General features: G+C 52.2%; 1 protein-coding gene across 2 annotated transcripts in view; it reads left to right on the forward strand.

Moving 5' to 3' along the window:
* mamdc2a (MAM domain containing 2a) overlaps positions 1-12415 on the forward strand; it is a 125155-nt gene extending 112740 nt beyond the window's left edge. For both annotated transcript variants that reach the window (XM_038804093.1, XM_038804094.1), the window contains exons 13-14: positions 407-491; positions 11913-12415. In XM_038804093.1, coding sequence (XP_038660021.1) covers positions 407-491; positions 11913-11983 — 156 coding nt within the window. In that variant the 3' untranslated portion in view covers positions 11984-12415. The remainder of the gene's footprint in view (positions 1-406; positions 492-11912) is intronic.
* Positions 12416-16142: the final 3727 nt, after the last annotated feature.

The following is a 16142-nucleotide window of genomic DNA, read 5'->3' on the forward strand; positions in this document are numbered from 1 at the left end:
ACATGTCTCTTTCGCAGTGAGGTTCAAGACCATTTAATCTTGTTGTATGGGTCCGAATGAGAATGTAAATCCGGGGAGCGAGAGGGAAGAGTGGTACAGGCTGCTCACGCCCCACCAGCATCAAGCTGGAGAGCTGAAGTGCAGCTTGGGAAATAAAGATCCCCCCCCCCCCCAGAATCGTGCCTGTGCTGTCTTTGATTATCCACATCCATCCCCCCCACCACCACCCTCCCACCCCACGCCCAGCTCTCTTCCCTGCAGGTTCCCCCCCCCCCCCCCCCCCCCCCCCCCCCCCCCAAGTGTTTGATCAATTCCTTTTGAAAGTTGCGATTGAATCTGCCCTTTTCGGGCGACGGGTTCCAGATTGCGACTCGGTGCCGTCTTCACCACTATTTTCCTCTTTCAGATTGTCTTTGAAGCGATCCGCGGTGGGTCGATACACAGCGACATCGCGATAGACGACGTGTTATTTCAAAGCGGACCGTGTGAAGGTACACTGTGGAAACTGTATTCGCCAATTTAATCTGTGCAAGCCTTTTGATGTTGAGGGTTCACAAACCCCAACGATCGTTGTGGGTGGGAGGTGATCGGCAACCGAGATCACAGAATTTACAGTGCAGAAGGAGGCCATTCGGCCCATCGAGTCTGCACCGGCTCCTGGAAAGAGCACCCTACCCAAGGTCAACACCTCCACCCCATCCCCATAACCCAGTAACCCCACCCAACACTAAGGGCAATTTTGGACATTAACGGCAATTTATCATGGCCAATCCACCTAACCTGCACATCTTTGGACTGCGGGAGGAAACCGGAGCACCCGGAGGAAACCCATGCACACACGGGGAGGATGTGCAGACTCCGCACAGACAGTGACCCAGCCGGGAATCGAACCTGGGACCCTGGAGCTGTGAAGCCATTGTGCTATCCACAATGCTACCGGGCTGCATAGGGCGTCAGTTCCTGAAGGGAAAATGCTTAACAGGGGTGCGGAGGGAGGTGGGTGGGTGGGAGGGGGGGGGGGGGGGGGGGGCTGCTGAGGAAAGAGCAGCTGGGGAAGGGATTAATTGGGGCCAGTGTAGGCACAGTGGACTCAATGGCTTCCTCCTGTGCTGTGAGTTCCATGATTGACCTGCTTCTCAAATCCATCCAACTGCTTTGGTTCCTAACACTGAATCCCCCCCCACCCCCAACACAAATCCATCGCTCTCAGCCTTGACGTTCTCAATTGACCCTCAGCCTCGACAGCTTCTTGTGGGGGGAGGGGGGGGGGGGGGGGGGGGGTCGCGAGAGTTTCAGATTTCCATTCCCCTTGGCGTGAGCATGGGTGACATCAATCCCCAGCTCCTCTTTGCGTGTAAGGTCGCCTCTGGGTTTGGGAAGCCATTCTGTGTTAGGGGTGGGGGGGGGGGGGGGGGGGGGGGGGGCAGGGGAAACACATCAGGCATTGGTTTAAAAAGCACATTTCTTTGGACTTGCCCACGGACAGGCGATGGCCAATTTGGGGAGGAAAGTGGAGCCTTTGATTCCTGCAGGATTTCAGCCTTGGCTTTGCTTGTGGTGAATGTGCTGGGTCTTTACCAGCGATACTCTGCACTGAGGTGTGAGGCTGCAAACACACTTAGTCAGCTGTTACTTTTATGCCCGGGAAAGACACTGGGTCAGAGCTTTCCAGATTGGGGGGGGGGGGGGGGGGGGGGGGGGGGCGCAGATGTGGGGGGGATAGAGAGTAGCGATTCCTGCTGCTTGGGGATCTAGGACGAGGAGGCTACATCAGAAATGAGAGCTAGATCTTCCAGAGTGATACGAAAGTATAGTGGGCAGCACAGTAGCATAGTGGCTGGCATTGTTGCCTCACAGCTCCAGGGTCCCAGGTTTGCTTCCCGGCTTGGGTCACTGTCTGTGCGGAGTCTGCACATTCTCCCCGTGTCTGCGTGGGTTCCCTCCGGGTGCTCCGGTTTCCTCCCACAGTCCAAAGATGTGCAGGGGTAGGTGGATTGGCCACAATAAATTGCCCCTTAGTGTCCAAAAAGGTTAGGTGGGGTTACTGGGTTACGGAGAGAGGGTGGAGGTGTGGGCTTGGGTAGGGTGCTCTTTCCAAGGGCCGGCGCGGACTCGATGGGCCGAGTGGCCTCCTTCTGCACTGTATGTTCTATAACTGGAAATGGGATCAGATTTATACTGTTATTGGGGGTGAGGGGTGGAGCGCTGGGGCTGGATAGGGGGCCAGCGATAGGTAGAGATTGTCGTGGACAGAAAGACAAAAGGAATATAAATGGTGGTGATCAAGTCTAAGACGGGAGCTGATAGTGACACATAACGAGATTAGAATGTGTGAATGGCAGAACAAAGGTAATCAGTGTGTCAAAGAACAACAGGAGTCTGATGGCCCGGGGTGGGGGGTGTGTGTGTGGGGGGGTGGGGGGGGGTGTTGGGGGGGGGGGGGGGGGGGTGGGGGGGGGGTGTGGGGGGGGGGGAGACAGTAGTGAGGGGAAAAGCGGATCGATGGAAGAAATGAAAATGAATTGATAGAGATACAAATGGGGTGAAGGTGGAGGAGAGAGTTCACAGTCGGGAGTTGTCGAACTCGATGTTAAGTCTGGAAGGCTGTATAGTGCCGAAACCCATTGCTGGGATTGTCCAGCGATCCGAGACTCCACTAAGAGAATTCAACAGACTAACGACACCCCAAGGGATAATATTTCTCCGTCTCTTCGCTGTGTCCTCGAGGTCAGGATTTTGTTGATCCAATTATATCCTGAATTTGTTCAAGGCTGGGTTAGACAGATTTTGGATTGACAAGGGAGTCGAAGGTTATGGAGATAGACAGTCCATTTGCCTACGTCAGATCAGCTGTCAAATGGCCAGGCGGGCTGAAGGGGCCGAATGGCCAACTCCTGCTCCTATCCCATGTATTCTACAGATGATCAAACCGAATTGGACACTGTGCTCGGGAGGCGTGAACTGCAGCGATCTCAGAGGGTGATGAGGTTGGAGGACATTGCAGGCATAGGGAGGGGAAGAGTCATGGAGTGATTCGAAAACAAGAATGAGAATTTTAAACTGAAATTTGAATATAGATCGTGCCAACTTATGTGGATTTAATTGGCAAGGAAGGTCGATACAAACCAAAACGCTGTCTCACACTTGGCTGGGTCTTGCAAAGGTCCAATAAATAATTAAAATGACAGATAATAGGAGAACGCACAGTGTCGAAATCCCACATTTTTAATCCCTGCATTATTCAGTGAAAGAAAGACATGTTTGCATTTACATAGTGTCTCTCACAACCCTAAGATGCCCCAAAGCGTTGTCAGCCACTGAATTGCTTTTTGAAGTGTGGACGCTGCTGTAATGCAGGAAGCACTGCAACCAATTCATGCACAGCAAGATCCCACGAGCAGCAATGCGATAATGACGAGATCAATATTGGCCGCAGGGAAAATTCCCCGGGCTCATCTTCACAATAGGGGGACCTTCCTTCTATATCCTTCTGAAAGGGCAGAATGTTTTATCCCATCTATGGCCCCTCTGACAGGGCAGCACTCCCTCAGTACTGCCCTGGAGGGTCAGCTTTGAACGCATGCCCAAGCGCTGACGCAAGGTCAAAGCCACAACTTTCTGGCTCAACGACAAGTGCGCTCTGTGCTGGCCCACAGCTGGCTAAACATGTGCGATAGGCCTGTGGTGCATTGCAAGCTCCGCGTTCCTCCAAAGCTGGCCTCTGGCAGATTGCCTGAGTATAATCGCTCTTATCCTTATCCTTATCCTTATCCTTGGTGACTGTGTCTTCAGCTGCCTGGGCCCTAGATTCTGGAACTTAACCCCCACCCACATACCTCTTCTCGACTTGAAGAAGCTCCTTTTAAAACCGGCCTCTTCAGTCCAGCTTTGTGCTTACCTGCCCTAATGTGTCCTGGTGTATCTCGGTGTTCGGTGTTGTCTGACCGGCGCAGCGCCTTGGGATGTTTGACCGTGAAAAAGGTGCTGCATAAATGCAGGTTTGTTGTTGTTACGATGGGGGTGGGGGGGGGGGGGGGGGGGGAGGGAGCTGTCATTAACTGGGGAAAACAGGAATACCGAGAGAGAGGGAGACGGAAATAGAGAATTTCCCTTCGACACGAAGAGGCGAAAAGAGATTGGATGGGGAAGTGTCCGATTGAAGTGGTTCTCCCGTCTAAGGACAATCGATGAATTGCCTCGAGTGCCCAGGCAGCATCTGGACTCCCTCTAAACATTTACCAGGCTCCTGCTGGGGTTGATACGTTGCTGTCAAACCCGCCGTCCACTGCTACAATTGATGCATTTTCTAAGTTGGATGTACAGGGGCTGGTTTAGCACAGGGCTAAATCGCTGGCTTTGAAAGCAGACCAAGGCAGGCCAGCAGCACGGTTCAATTCCCGTAACAGCCTCCCCGAACGGGCGCCGGAATGTGGCGACTAGGGGCTTTTCACAGTAACTTCATTTGAAGCCTACTCGTGACAATAAACAATATTTTTTTCATTTCAGCATAAGAATCTGATGCATTAAAAAGATGAAAGCTTCTGCAATTGATTTTTAATCTAGAGTCTGTGAGCGTAAATGATGATCTGGTGGCTTCAAACTTTAAATTTCAAGGCGTCAGCAATATAAGGAGGCTGTGATTCTCCTTTGGCAAAGCCAGCAAACATCACGGCATTTGACAAACCATTTACGCCAAGGAAGCAGACCATTCGGCCCCTACCAGTCCATGCTGGGGTTTTCTGCTTCATCACAAACCTCCTCCCGCCCTACTTCACCTCACCCCACCAGCACATCCTTCCAGTCCTGTCTCCCTCATGTGTTTATCCAGCTTCCCCTCAAATATATCTGCATGTTTCATCTCAACCCCATATGGGAACGAGCTCCACATTCTCTCTGCTCTCTGGGTGCAGAACTCTTTTTTTTTTATCCTGAACTCCCTTTTGGATTTATCAGTGACTGTATTATATTGAGCTGTGTTGCCAACCTGGTAAATCTTTTCTGCACCTTCCTCGCTTCCTGCTTGAAGTGTCGTCCATGAGATTCTCGACCCTTGTTTTAATTGTGCCAAAAAGAGGCCAGAACGGTTGAGCTGCTTTGGCCCGCAGTTTCCCACCTTCACCAGCAGAGGCTGCTAAAGCTCCACCAGAAGAGTCTGCATCCAGAGAACCGCGTTTCGATCGAATCGCCCACATCTGTTGGCATCTCTCTGGAGTGCGCTGTATTTATTTTGCTGCCACTTGTTCCTGATTCTTGGGGTCTGGGTTTCTGTATCACAGCAGGAAAGACTCGGAACGATTCTCACTCGCCCCCCAGCACATTCAGACCAGAAAGTATGAACCCGCCCCCCCTCCCGCCCCTACAAACTCCAACCAGAGCTGACATCAGCAACTTGAAGGGCTAGATTCAACTAAATGGGAACAAAGTCCCATGGCGAGCACTTTTAGCTGCGTGTTTCCCGGCGACCCGCGTTGTATAAGGGGCCTCAGCGGGTAACGTGTGGCCGAGGTTGCATACACCACTGGAACTCCCCCAGTGTAGCAAGAGAAATGGCGTCCCAATCTCTGGGACCCCTGATGCAATCCTCAACCCCCCACAGCCTAAACCCACCCCCCCCCGCGCCCTTCCCAACACCCATGCAGGGTATCCCCGTCTTGGTCACGTGCACCCAAAACATGGACACATTGGCTGTTGCCAGAGTGCTCAGGTGGCACCAGCAGTCCAGGGTACCACCCTGCCCCACCACCCTGCTCAAAGGGAGATCCCCTGGGAGACTCCCACTAGTGCCGTTCCGTCCGGCCCCCGTTTGTGGGGGGGCCAGTGCTGAACGGCGCTCGCCCGAGGTCTCACAGCCTCAGGTACCTCGGGAACCTGCACATTACAGTGAGACTAGCTGTCTCGCCCAAATATGCAGAATTGCCACAAAGTGATCCCATCCACAATGGGCAGGATTTATACCGCAATGTCTCAGGAGATCGCGTTGGATCTCGCGAGGCATTGAGAGCTGAGTAGATCCCGGGAGTGAGGTCTCCCGGCTTCTACCGCCCATGCTGCGACGCAGCGAGCTGCTTTTCTGGCACTGCGTGGCCTTTCGAACGCGGCCGAAGTCTCTGTCTCCGGGAATGTTTACTTACACCTCCGTAAAGATATAGGGTGGGATTCTCCGCCCCCCACGACGTTGGGTGGGAGAATAGCGGGAGGGCCTCCCGACATTTTTCACGCCATCCTGCTATTCTCCCCCCCCCCCCCCCCCCCCCCCACGCCACGAATCGCCGCTCTACGTTTTTTGCAGCGAGTGGCGATTTTCCGAGGCCGATGGGCCGAGCAGCCGGGCCTTTACGCCCGTTTCAACACGGCAGCAAACACACCTGCTCGCTGCCGTCGTGAAACGGGCGGCAGATGCCCGTTTGGGGCATCTGGGGGCCCGATTTGCACGGCAGTGCCACGGCCCGTGATTGGTGCCCACCGATCGTGGGCCGTGCGTCCGCAACGGACGCACTCTTTTCCCTCCGCCGCCCCGCAAGATCAAGCCGCCACGTCTTGCGGGGTGGCTGAGGGAAAAGACGCCAACTCCGCATGCGCGGGTTGGCGTTGTCCAACCTGCGCATGCGCGGCTGACGTCATCGGCCGTGTCAGCCGGCGTGACGCTTGGCGTGCGGCCTTGACGACCGTCGTCAAGGCCGCACCGCCGTGACGCACGGGGCCGCGCTCCTAGCCCCACCCGGGGGGGGAGAATCGGCCCCGGAAGTGGGCGTGAAGGCTGCCGTGGGTCACGGCCTGTCCCACGGCAGCCTTTACTGCGGAGAATCTCGCCCATAGCGTGGGATTCTCTCACCGCAGAGCGGAGAATTGCCACCATTGGCGTCGGCACGGTTGGCGCGGCGCCGGCCGGAGGCAGCTCTATGGGGCTCCCCCCGGCTATTCCGCCGTGGCCTGGCCCGCGATTGGGGCCCACCAATCGGCGGGCCGGACTCTCGTGCTGGGGGCCTCCTTTGTTTCGCGCCGGCCCCTGTAGCCCTACTCCATGTTGCGTTGGGGCCGGCGCTCATGCACGGAAATTGCGCCACTCCCACCGCGCATGCGCGGACCGGCGGCGTCCATCTGATGCCGGGACTGGCAGCAGTGCTGTGCCGGCCCCCTGATGGGGCCAGAATTGCTGATCCTGAGGCCATGTTGACCCCAACGGGAAACACGACGGCGTTTCTGACAGCGTCAACACTTAGCCTCAGGATCAGAGATTACCGCCCATGCAGAGGAACCGGTAATATTGATGAAGCAGGCAGGCTGCAGAAGGACGTGGACAGGCTGGGAGGGGGGGGGGGGGCAATGAAGTGGCGGATGGATTACAATGTGGAAAGGTGTGAGGCTATGCACTTTGGCAGGAAGAATGGAGACACAGACTATTTTTTAAATGGGAAAAGGCTTTGGAAATCTGAATTACGGAGGGACTTAGGAGTCCTAGCTGAAGATTCTATAGAAGAATAGAATAGAATCCCTGCAGTGCAGAAGGAGGCCATTTGGCCCATCGAGTCTGCGCCGACCCTCTGAAAGAGCACCCTACCCAGGCCCAGTTCCCTGCCCTGTAACCCCATCCCTGGACACTTAGGGCAGTTTATCATGGCCAATCCACCTAACCCGCACATCTTTGGGCTGTGGGAGGAAACCGGAGCACCCGGAGGAAACCCACGCAGACACGGGGAGAACGTGCAAACTCAACCCAGACAGTCCCTCAAGGCTGGAATTGAACCCGGGTCTCTGGCGCTGTGAGGCAGCAGTGCTAACCACTGTGCCACCATGCCGGCCATAAGGTTAACGTGCAGGTTCAGTCAGCAGCTAGGAAGGCAAATGCAATGTTAACATTCATGTCAAGAGGGCGAGAATACAAGAGCAGGGATGCACTTCTGAGGATGTATAAGGCTCTGGTCAGACCCCATTTGGAGTATTGTGAGCAGTTTTGGGCCCCGTATCTAAGGAAGGATGTGCTGAGGCCTTGGAAAGGCTCCAGAGGAGGTTCACAAGAATGATCCCTGGAATGAAGAGCTTGTCGTATGAGGAATGGTTGAGCACTCTGGGTCTGTACTCGTTGGAGTTTAGAAGGATGAGGTGGGATCTTATTGAAACTTACAGGATACTGTGAGGCCTGGATAGAGTGGACGTGGAGAGGATGTTTCCACTAGTAGGAAAAACTAAACCAGAGGGCACAATCTCAGACTAAAGGGACGATCCTTTAAAACAGAGATGAGGAGGAATTTCTTCAGCCAGAGGGTGGTGAATGTGTGGAACTCTTTGCCGCAGGAGGCTGTGGAAGCCAAATCACTGAGTGTCGTTAAGACAGAGATAGATAGGTTCTTGATCAATAAGGAGATCAGGGGTTATGGGGAGAAGGCAGGAGAATGGGGATGAGAAAAATATCAGCCATGATTGAATGGCGGAGAAGAGTCGATGGGCCAAATGGCCTAACCCATGTCTTAGGGTCTAAAGCGACGGAGGGATTTGAACACGAGGATTTGAATTTTGAAGTTGAGGCACTGCTGTGGGGGCATTGGAAGGTGATGGGTGACGGGGACTTGGTGTGAGTTGGAATTAGGGACAGCAGGGTGTTGGATGGGCTGAAGGCTCAGGAGGGTGGAATGTGGAAGGCTGTGGCGCAGTGGTTAGCACTGTTACCTCACGGTGCTGAGGTCCCGGGTTCGATCCCGGCCCTGGGTCACTGTCCGTGTGGAGTTTGCACATTCTCCCCGTGTCTGTGTGGGTTTCACCCCCACAACCCAAAGATGTGCAGGGTAGGTGGATTGGCCACGCTAAATTGCCCCTTAATTGGAAAACATGTTTGAAACTGAATCTGGAAGGCTGGCCGGGAGTACAGGGCAGATTCAGAACACCAGCCACTGTAAGGCATTGGGAAATTGTCAAAACAATTTGCCAACATAAGCATACCATGAACTTGCCGAATTTGCAAACACCTTTGCGACTGTGTCAGATTGTTAAGTGTGCTGTCTCAATCTGTGTGTGCTGGATAATTGCAATGTGGAAAGTGACTAACGAGTGACACCTCTGACAGGCAATGCCTCAGCAACCGTCGCCTTGACCTCCAAACCCTTTTAGCGTCGGTGAGGTGAGAACGAGCTGTCACGCTGTTGGTTTGGTTGTGCACTTCCCAGGCACCGTTCTCACACCTCACATCACTGCTTCACTAACTCAACTCCATGCCAGTGAAATTCCATCACGGTTTGATTCTCCCTAACCAGACATAACCGCGATTGAAGTGACATCATGCGCGTGCTTGCAAATACGTTGTACTGTTGTTCGTCACGGTGAACTTGTACCTTGTGTTCTGTTCACTGCTTGTTTCACCTTTAATTAACCTCACCTTTACTGGGATCACACTTATACACTTGGGGGGTGGGGGAATTGACGCTCAAATATTTAAATGTCCTGCATATTGTCCCCCGTCAATTCTGAGTGCTGACATGGACCCTTGCTACTCTGTGATCGGAGAGGGGAAACGACACACTGGCTAATGTGGATCATAAACGGATGTTGGGAGGGAAACCGGGATTGGACGAGGGGGGGGATAACCCGCAGCCTTGATCTACCCCTCCCTTGCCCTGACCTTGGGCTATCCCGACAGAGATTGTACCTCTCCACCCGCAGTGTTCCCGCTCTGCGCACCAGTGCCAGACTCCTCCCCCTCAAACTCACAGGAACAGGAGGAGGCCATTCAGCCCTTCAGCCCTGTTCCACCATTCAATTAGAAGTCTGACAACAGCAGGTTAAAGCCCAACAGGTTTGTTTCGAATCACTAGCTTTCGGAGCGCGGCTCCTTCCTCAGGTGAATGGTCTGTTTGGAATCACTCACCTGAGGAAGGAGCAGTGCTCGAAAAGCTAGTGATTCGAAACAAACCTGTTGGACTTTAACCTGGTGTTGTAGGACGTCTTACTGTGCCCACCCCAGTCCAACGCCGGCATCTCCACATCATGGCTACCATCCGATTAAGTTAGACCTCATCTATACTGGTTTAGCACACTGGGCTAAATAGCTGGCTTTGAAAGCAGACCAGGGCAGGCCAGCAGCACGGTTCCGTTCCCGTACCAGCCTCCCCGAACATGCGCTGGAATGTGGTGACTAGGGGCTTTTCACAGTTACTTCATTTGAAGCCTACTTGTGACAATAAGCGACTTTCATTTCATTTCATAACATAACGCCAGTACAGACACGATGGGCTGGCTGAATGGACGTTCTATAATTCTGCGTGGTGCATTCTTTCATTCTAATACCCTTATCAAAGACACAGCAATGTTGTCTTGACAACGGCGGAGTTTAAGCTCCCTGTTACCACAGTTACGAGGAACCTCCAACAGTGCTCACCAGCCGCCAGTTCTCTTCCCTTCCCACTCAATTCTCCCGAGCCTAACTGTGTTTTCAGTTCCACTTTGGGAAACCTCCAGTTTTGCAGATGCAATCGGACAAATCCAGGAAGGGACAATTATCCGGGAGGCTTTGCCACTGAAATCAATGTAAAAACCACTTACCCTCAAAAACCGAACAGGGATTTTCACCCCCAGAGCCCAAAGATGTGTGGGGTAGGTGGATTGGCCGCGCTAAAATTGCCCCTTAATTGGGGAAAAAAAAAAATTGGGTACTCTCAATTAAAGAACATACACAGAACATAGAATGTACAGTGCAGAAGGAGGCCATTCGGCCCATCGAGGCTGCGCCGACCCACTTAAGCCTATCTCTGTAACCCTATCCCTGTAACCCAATAACTCCTCCTAACCTTTTTTTTGGTCACTAAGGGCAATTTGCCATGGCCAATCCACCTAACCTGCACATCTTTGGACTGTGGGAGGAAACCGGAGCACCCGGAGGAAACTCACGCAGACACGGGGAGAACGTGCAGACTCCGCACAGACAGTAACCCAGTGGGGAATCGAACCTGGGACCAATAACTCCTGACTTGAACCTTGTGGATGGTGGACAGGTTCTGGGGAGTCGGGAGGTGGGTTACTTGCCCCAAGAATTGCAGCCAATGACCCGCTCTGGTAGCCACAGTATTTATATGGCTAGTCCAGTTGTTTCTGGTCAAAGGTGGATGTGGGGTTTCAGTGATGATAATTCCATTGAATATCAAGGGGGAAATGATTAAATTCTATTTTGTTGGGGATGGGCATTGCTTCGACCACCCTTTCAGGTGGCAAGTTCCAGATTCTCGAGGTGAAAACACTTCTCCTCAACCATCCTCTAATCCTGCAACCAATGACTTTAAATCTGTACTCTCTTTGTTATCGTCCGCTCTGCTATTGATCTCTCTGCTTAGGGAGTTGATCCCTCGAAATGGTGTACACCTCAATTAAATCTCTCCTCTGTTCTCATGAAAACACTCCTCCAGTCTACCCAATCTTTCCTCGTAGCTAAAATTCTCCAGCCCGGGCATACACATCCTCATAAATCTCCTCTGTACCCTCTCTAGTGCGAAGCGAGTAACTCTCTCATGTGCTTTACTCTTGTTTAACCGCTATTTACCGTTTGTTACATCTGTCACTATGCAATGATCTCAATCTCTTCCGTCTTGTGTGAAACTGGAGCTGTCTGGCTTGAGGACAACGGGGCGGACATTAGTTATTCCCAATGCCCAACTACACACAAACAATAAATAGTGTTTCAGTAGCGTCTGTTGGCGCAGTATAAATTCCCAAGTGTGTTGCGCAGGAAGGCTAGCAAACAAAAATGTTAGACTAAGCCACGTAAAGAGCACAAGTGGCCTGAGGTTTGGGGAATGGCCACTGTCAATCTTTGGGTCGAGCAGATGACTGACTGGCTTCACTTAATGATTTTATTCCCCTTATATATGATATATGAGGACAGGGGAAGAATAACTTTTGTTGCGTTTTCTTCTTTCCTTGTTTATTTACAGATACGAGAAAAACGTTACCACATGACCCAGAATCTTCCAACCAACCAGATTGGTACAGCCTTTATGCCTGAATTGGGATTCGCCCGGGACAGACTGTGGAGAGATGGGGGACGATTGCATCAACGAGGAGCTTGACTTGGATCTCGTAGAAGTTGTAAATGATTTTTGACCTTCATCAGTCGGAAGTGTTCAATTGATTTGAATGACTCTTTGCTGAATGTTAAAACAGATATATGTGTCAATCCTGTTAGTGAAGATGTAGTAGCCACAGGCTCCTTAGTGTCTGCTTTAGTAGATGGAAATGTCCAACATTCGTAAGTACTGAAGTATTGTAAATATTCAACATTTCGAAATGATAGAAGATGGATCATTAGCACTGTTTGAGTTTTTTTTAATTATGAATGCGTTTAGCAATCCCTTCTTGGCAACACACCGTGAGGTCACGTGCCAATTGTGTTGTATATTTATCCAGTTCAAATAAAGATGTGAGAAAAACTTACAAAGCAATTTGTGAATGCCTGCCGCTCGGTGGTGAATCTGCAGAGTGACAACCAGCAACCTGTGCAGCATCTTCATGGTCCTAAAGCATCGTAAAGCGCTTCACAGGAGCGCGAGCGACCAACATTAGACATGGAGCAACATACAGGACAGGCTTTAAAAATGTCTTACAGTGGGGCAGGGGCTAGAGAGGTGGAGAGGTTTAATGAGGGAATTCCGCAACATAGAGCTCAGGCAGCTGAAGGCCCAGTCGCCCTTTGAGGAGTGATTACATTTGGCGATGTGTACCCAGCAAGTCTCTGCCTCTCCCTTGACTTATTCCCAATCTTGGGTGTGCCATTGGTTGTTAACTGTGCAGGCGTCTACACAAATGGGCAAATGTACCTCCTAGCAAATGCGACCAAAGGGAGCCTTGGGAACTAGTTGGCACTGGGCAATGGAGAGTTAGCACTGGATCACCCCCATCTCTGCTGCTTTGTTGCACAGCTGTATAATCCTGCAGCCAATGCTGAACCTAACACGCATTTCATTTCTCCCGTGGAGCAAACATGTCTGTAGAGCTGGACGCTCCGCGGTCTCCTACTTTCCTCTGGATGTATGTTAGCGACATGTGGAAAATACCTGTGAAACGTGAATGCAAATCACCATCAACGTTTGCCACAAATTAGAAAGTTCTAGATGTGCCGTTACTAGGCGGGAAAGCCAGTTGAACAATTAACAGATAACTCTTTGGGCGTGAGCTGCCCAAAGGGGAACAAAGTCCCCGGGCGAGCGCGTTTAACCGCGTGTTTCCCGGCACTCGCAGCGCTGAGAAACACGTGGCTATTCAACGTGACCCGTGTTGAATCAGGGGCCCTGAACGGGGAACGCATGGCCTGGGCCGCACATAGATCCATTTTGTACACTGGGGGGCTCCGCTCGCTGGAACTCCCCGTTGTAGCGAGAGATCTCTGAGGCCCCCCAAAAAATCCTCAAGCTCCACCCCCCCACCCCCCCCCCCCCCCCCCCCCCACCCCCTCAGCCCGAACACATATGGGTGGCCAAACCCCTATCGGCAACCCTGGCCCAATCACGCACTCGGGATGCCAGCTTGGCCGTGCCACCCAGGCACTGCCAGGGTGTTAAGGTGGCACCAGCAGTCCAGGGCATCACCCTGCCCAAAGGGCATGCAGCTGGGGGCCGGCAATCCGCTAGAGGCCCCCACATGTGGAAGCTTTGGAACGGGTGCAGAGGAGATTTACCAGGATGTTGCCTGGTATGGAGGGAAAATCTTATGAGGAAAGGCTGATGGACTTGAGGTTGTTTTCGTTAGAGAGAAGAAGGTTAAGAGGTGACTTAATAGAGGCATACAAAATGATCAGAGGGTTAGGTAGGGTGGACAGTGAGAGCCTTCTCCCGCGGATGGAGGTGGCTAGCACGAGGGGACATAGCCTTAAATTGAGGGGTAATAGATATAGGACAGAGGTCAGAGGTAGGTTTTTTACGCAAAGAGTGGTGAGGCCGTGGAATGCCCTACCTGCAACAGTAGTGAACTCGCCAACATTGAGGGCATTTAAAAGTTTATTGGATAAGCATATGGATGATAAGGGCATAGTGTAGGTTAGATGGCCTTTAGTTTTTGACTTCCCATGTCGGTGCAACATCGTGGGCCGAAGGGCCTGTACTGCGCTGTATCGTTCTATGTCCTATGTGCCATTCTGTCTGGTCCCCATTCATGGGGTGCAGTACCAAACAGTGTTCTCCCGAGCACCCCCAGGCAAAGGGATTGAATCCCAGAGCCTCAGGTACCTCGGGAATCTGCACGTTAGAGTGAGGCTGACTGACTCGCTTTAATACACAGATTTGCCAAAAAGTGATCAAGCCCGTTGTGGGCGGGCTTCACATCACAACGTCTCACGAGACTGCGTTGAATCCCGCGAGGTGCTGCGAGCCAGGTAGATCCCGAGAGCGGGGTCTCCCGGCTTTCACCGGCCACACTGCGCCGGGGCGAGCAGCTTTAGCGCCCAGACGATCGCGCCCGTTAGCTATTCCACCATAGCCCCCTGACCCTGGTGGGGGAGGTGGGGGGATGGAAGGAGAGAAAGAAATCTTAATTATTGAGCGGCTTTACCTGTGATTGAGGGAAAACAAGCAGGTTCCGTCAACTCAGAATGAGGAAACCTAAAGGGTAAAAGCCAATTTGGAAACGATGCCCTGTTGTAAACCAATCAGCGTCTTCTGCTAAAAATGGGAGATCATTTGAATTTTGTTAAAAGATTTGGAACTAGGAGCGGATGGGAACGAAAGCATCGGAGGGACTATTTCCCTTTGCAAAGAGGTCAGTAACCAGGAGGCTTTAAACTACACAATAATTACAGCAGCACATAAACCAGCCATTCGGCCAGACAGACCCATGCTGGTGTTGGTACTTGACGTGCACCTTTAACACACTGACAAATCCCAAGTAGGCTATTAAACAATAATTCAACATTGGGCCACATGAGATTTATGGGCAGGATTTAAAGGGTCTCACTGGAGGGGAGGGGGGTAGAGAGATTTAAGGAGGGAACTGCAGAGCTCAGGACCCAGGCAAGCTGAAGGCACGGCCATCCGGATAGAAATCAAGGATACAGACATACGATTGTACAGCGCAGAAGGAGGCCATTTGACCCATTGCGCCTGTTCTGGCTCTTCCAAAAAGCTGTCCAGTTAGCATCTCCCTCCCACCCACCCCTCACTCAATCGCCAAGGTCCTGCCAGCATCTCCCTCCCACCCACCCCTCACTCAATCGCCAAGGTCCTGCCAGCATCTCCCTCCCACCCACCCCTCACTCAATCGCCAAGGTCCTGCCAGCATCTCCCTCCCACCCACCCCTCACTCAATCGGCAGCATCTCCTGCACGGTGTGGCGCAGGAGCCAAGTTACCGAGAGAGAGAAAACCAATCAGCAAATGGGCTCCCGCTTTCCACTGTAGGGCGGCAGGGTAGCACAGTGGTAAGCACTGTCACTTCACAGCTCCAGGGTCCCAGGTTCGATTCCCGGCTTGGGTCACTGTCTGTGCGGAGTCTGCACGTTCTCCCCGTGTCTGCGTGGGTTTCCTCCGGGTGCTCCGGTTTCCTCCCACATTCCAAAGATGTGCAGATTAGGTGGATTGGCCGTGATAAATTGTCCCTTGGTGTCATAAAAGGTTAGATGGGGTTACGGAAATAGGGTGGCGGTGTGGGCTGAAGTAGGGACCTCTTTCCAAGGGCCCGTGCAGACTTGATGGGCCGAATGGCCTCCTTCTGCACTGAAATTCCATGATTGATTGATTGATTCTGTCGTTGGCTTAGACACGAAACAATGCAGACATCGTCCTCTTCTGATAAGTTTTACTAATTATGATTTCCCTTCTGTCCCAATATTTCCACAAAATTAACAAAGGTGAACGCCACAATTGCATTTTCAGCAAAATCGCATTTGTATAGCACCTTTCACAACCTCAATGTCCCAAAACACTTTACAGCCAATAAAGTAGGTGCTGAAGTCTGATCGCTGATGTCATGTAAGAAACCAATTTGCACACAAACATGCGCCCACAAACACCAATGAAATCAATCTTTTGGGCCATTGGTTGAGGAGGGACGAATGTTGGCCAGGACAATAGTAACAAGAATGTGTCTCAAAATGCGCTTTTAACACTGGGGCCACATGAGCAGATATTAGGACAGGTGACCAAAAGCCCAGTCAAAGAGGTGGGATTTGGGGAAGGT

This window comes from Scyliorhinus canicula, chromosome 8, assembly GCF_902713615.1.
Source record: "Scyliorhinus canicula chromosome 8, sScyCan1.1, whole genome shotgun sequence".
Taxonomy (NCBI): Eukaryota; Metazoa; Chordata; class Chondrichthyes; order Carcharhiniformes; family Scyliorhinidae; genus Scyliorhinus; species Scyliorhinus canicula.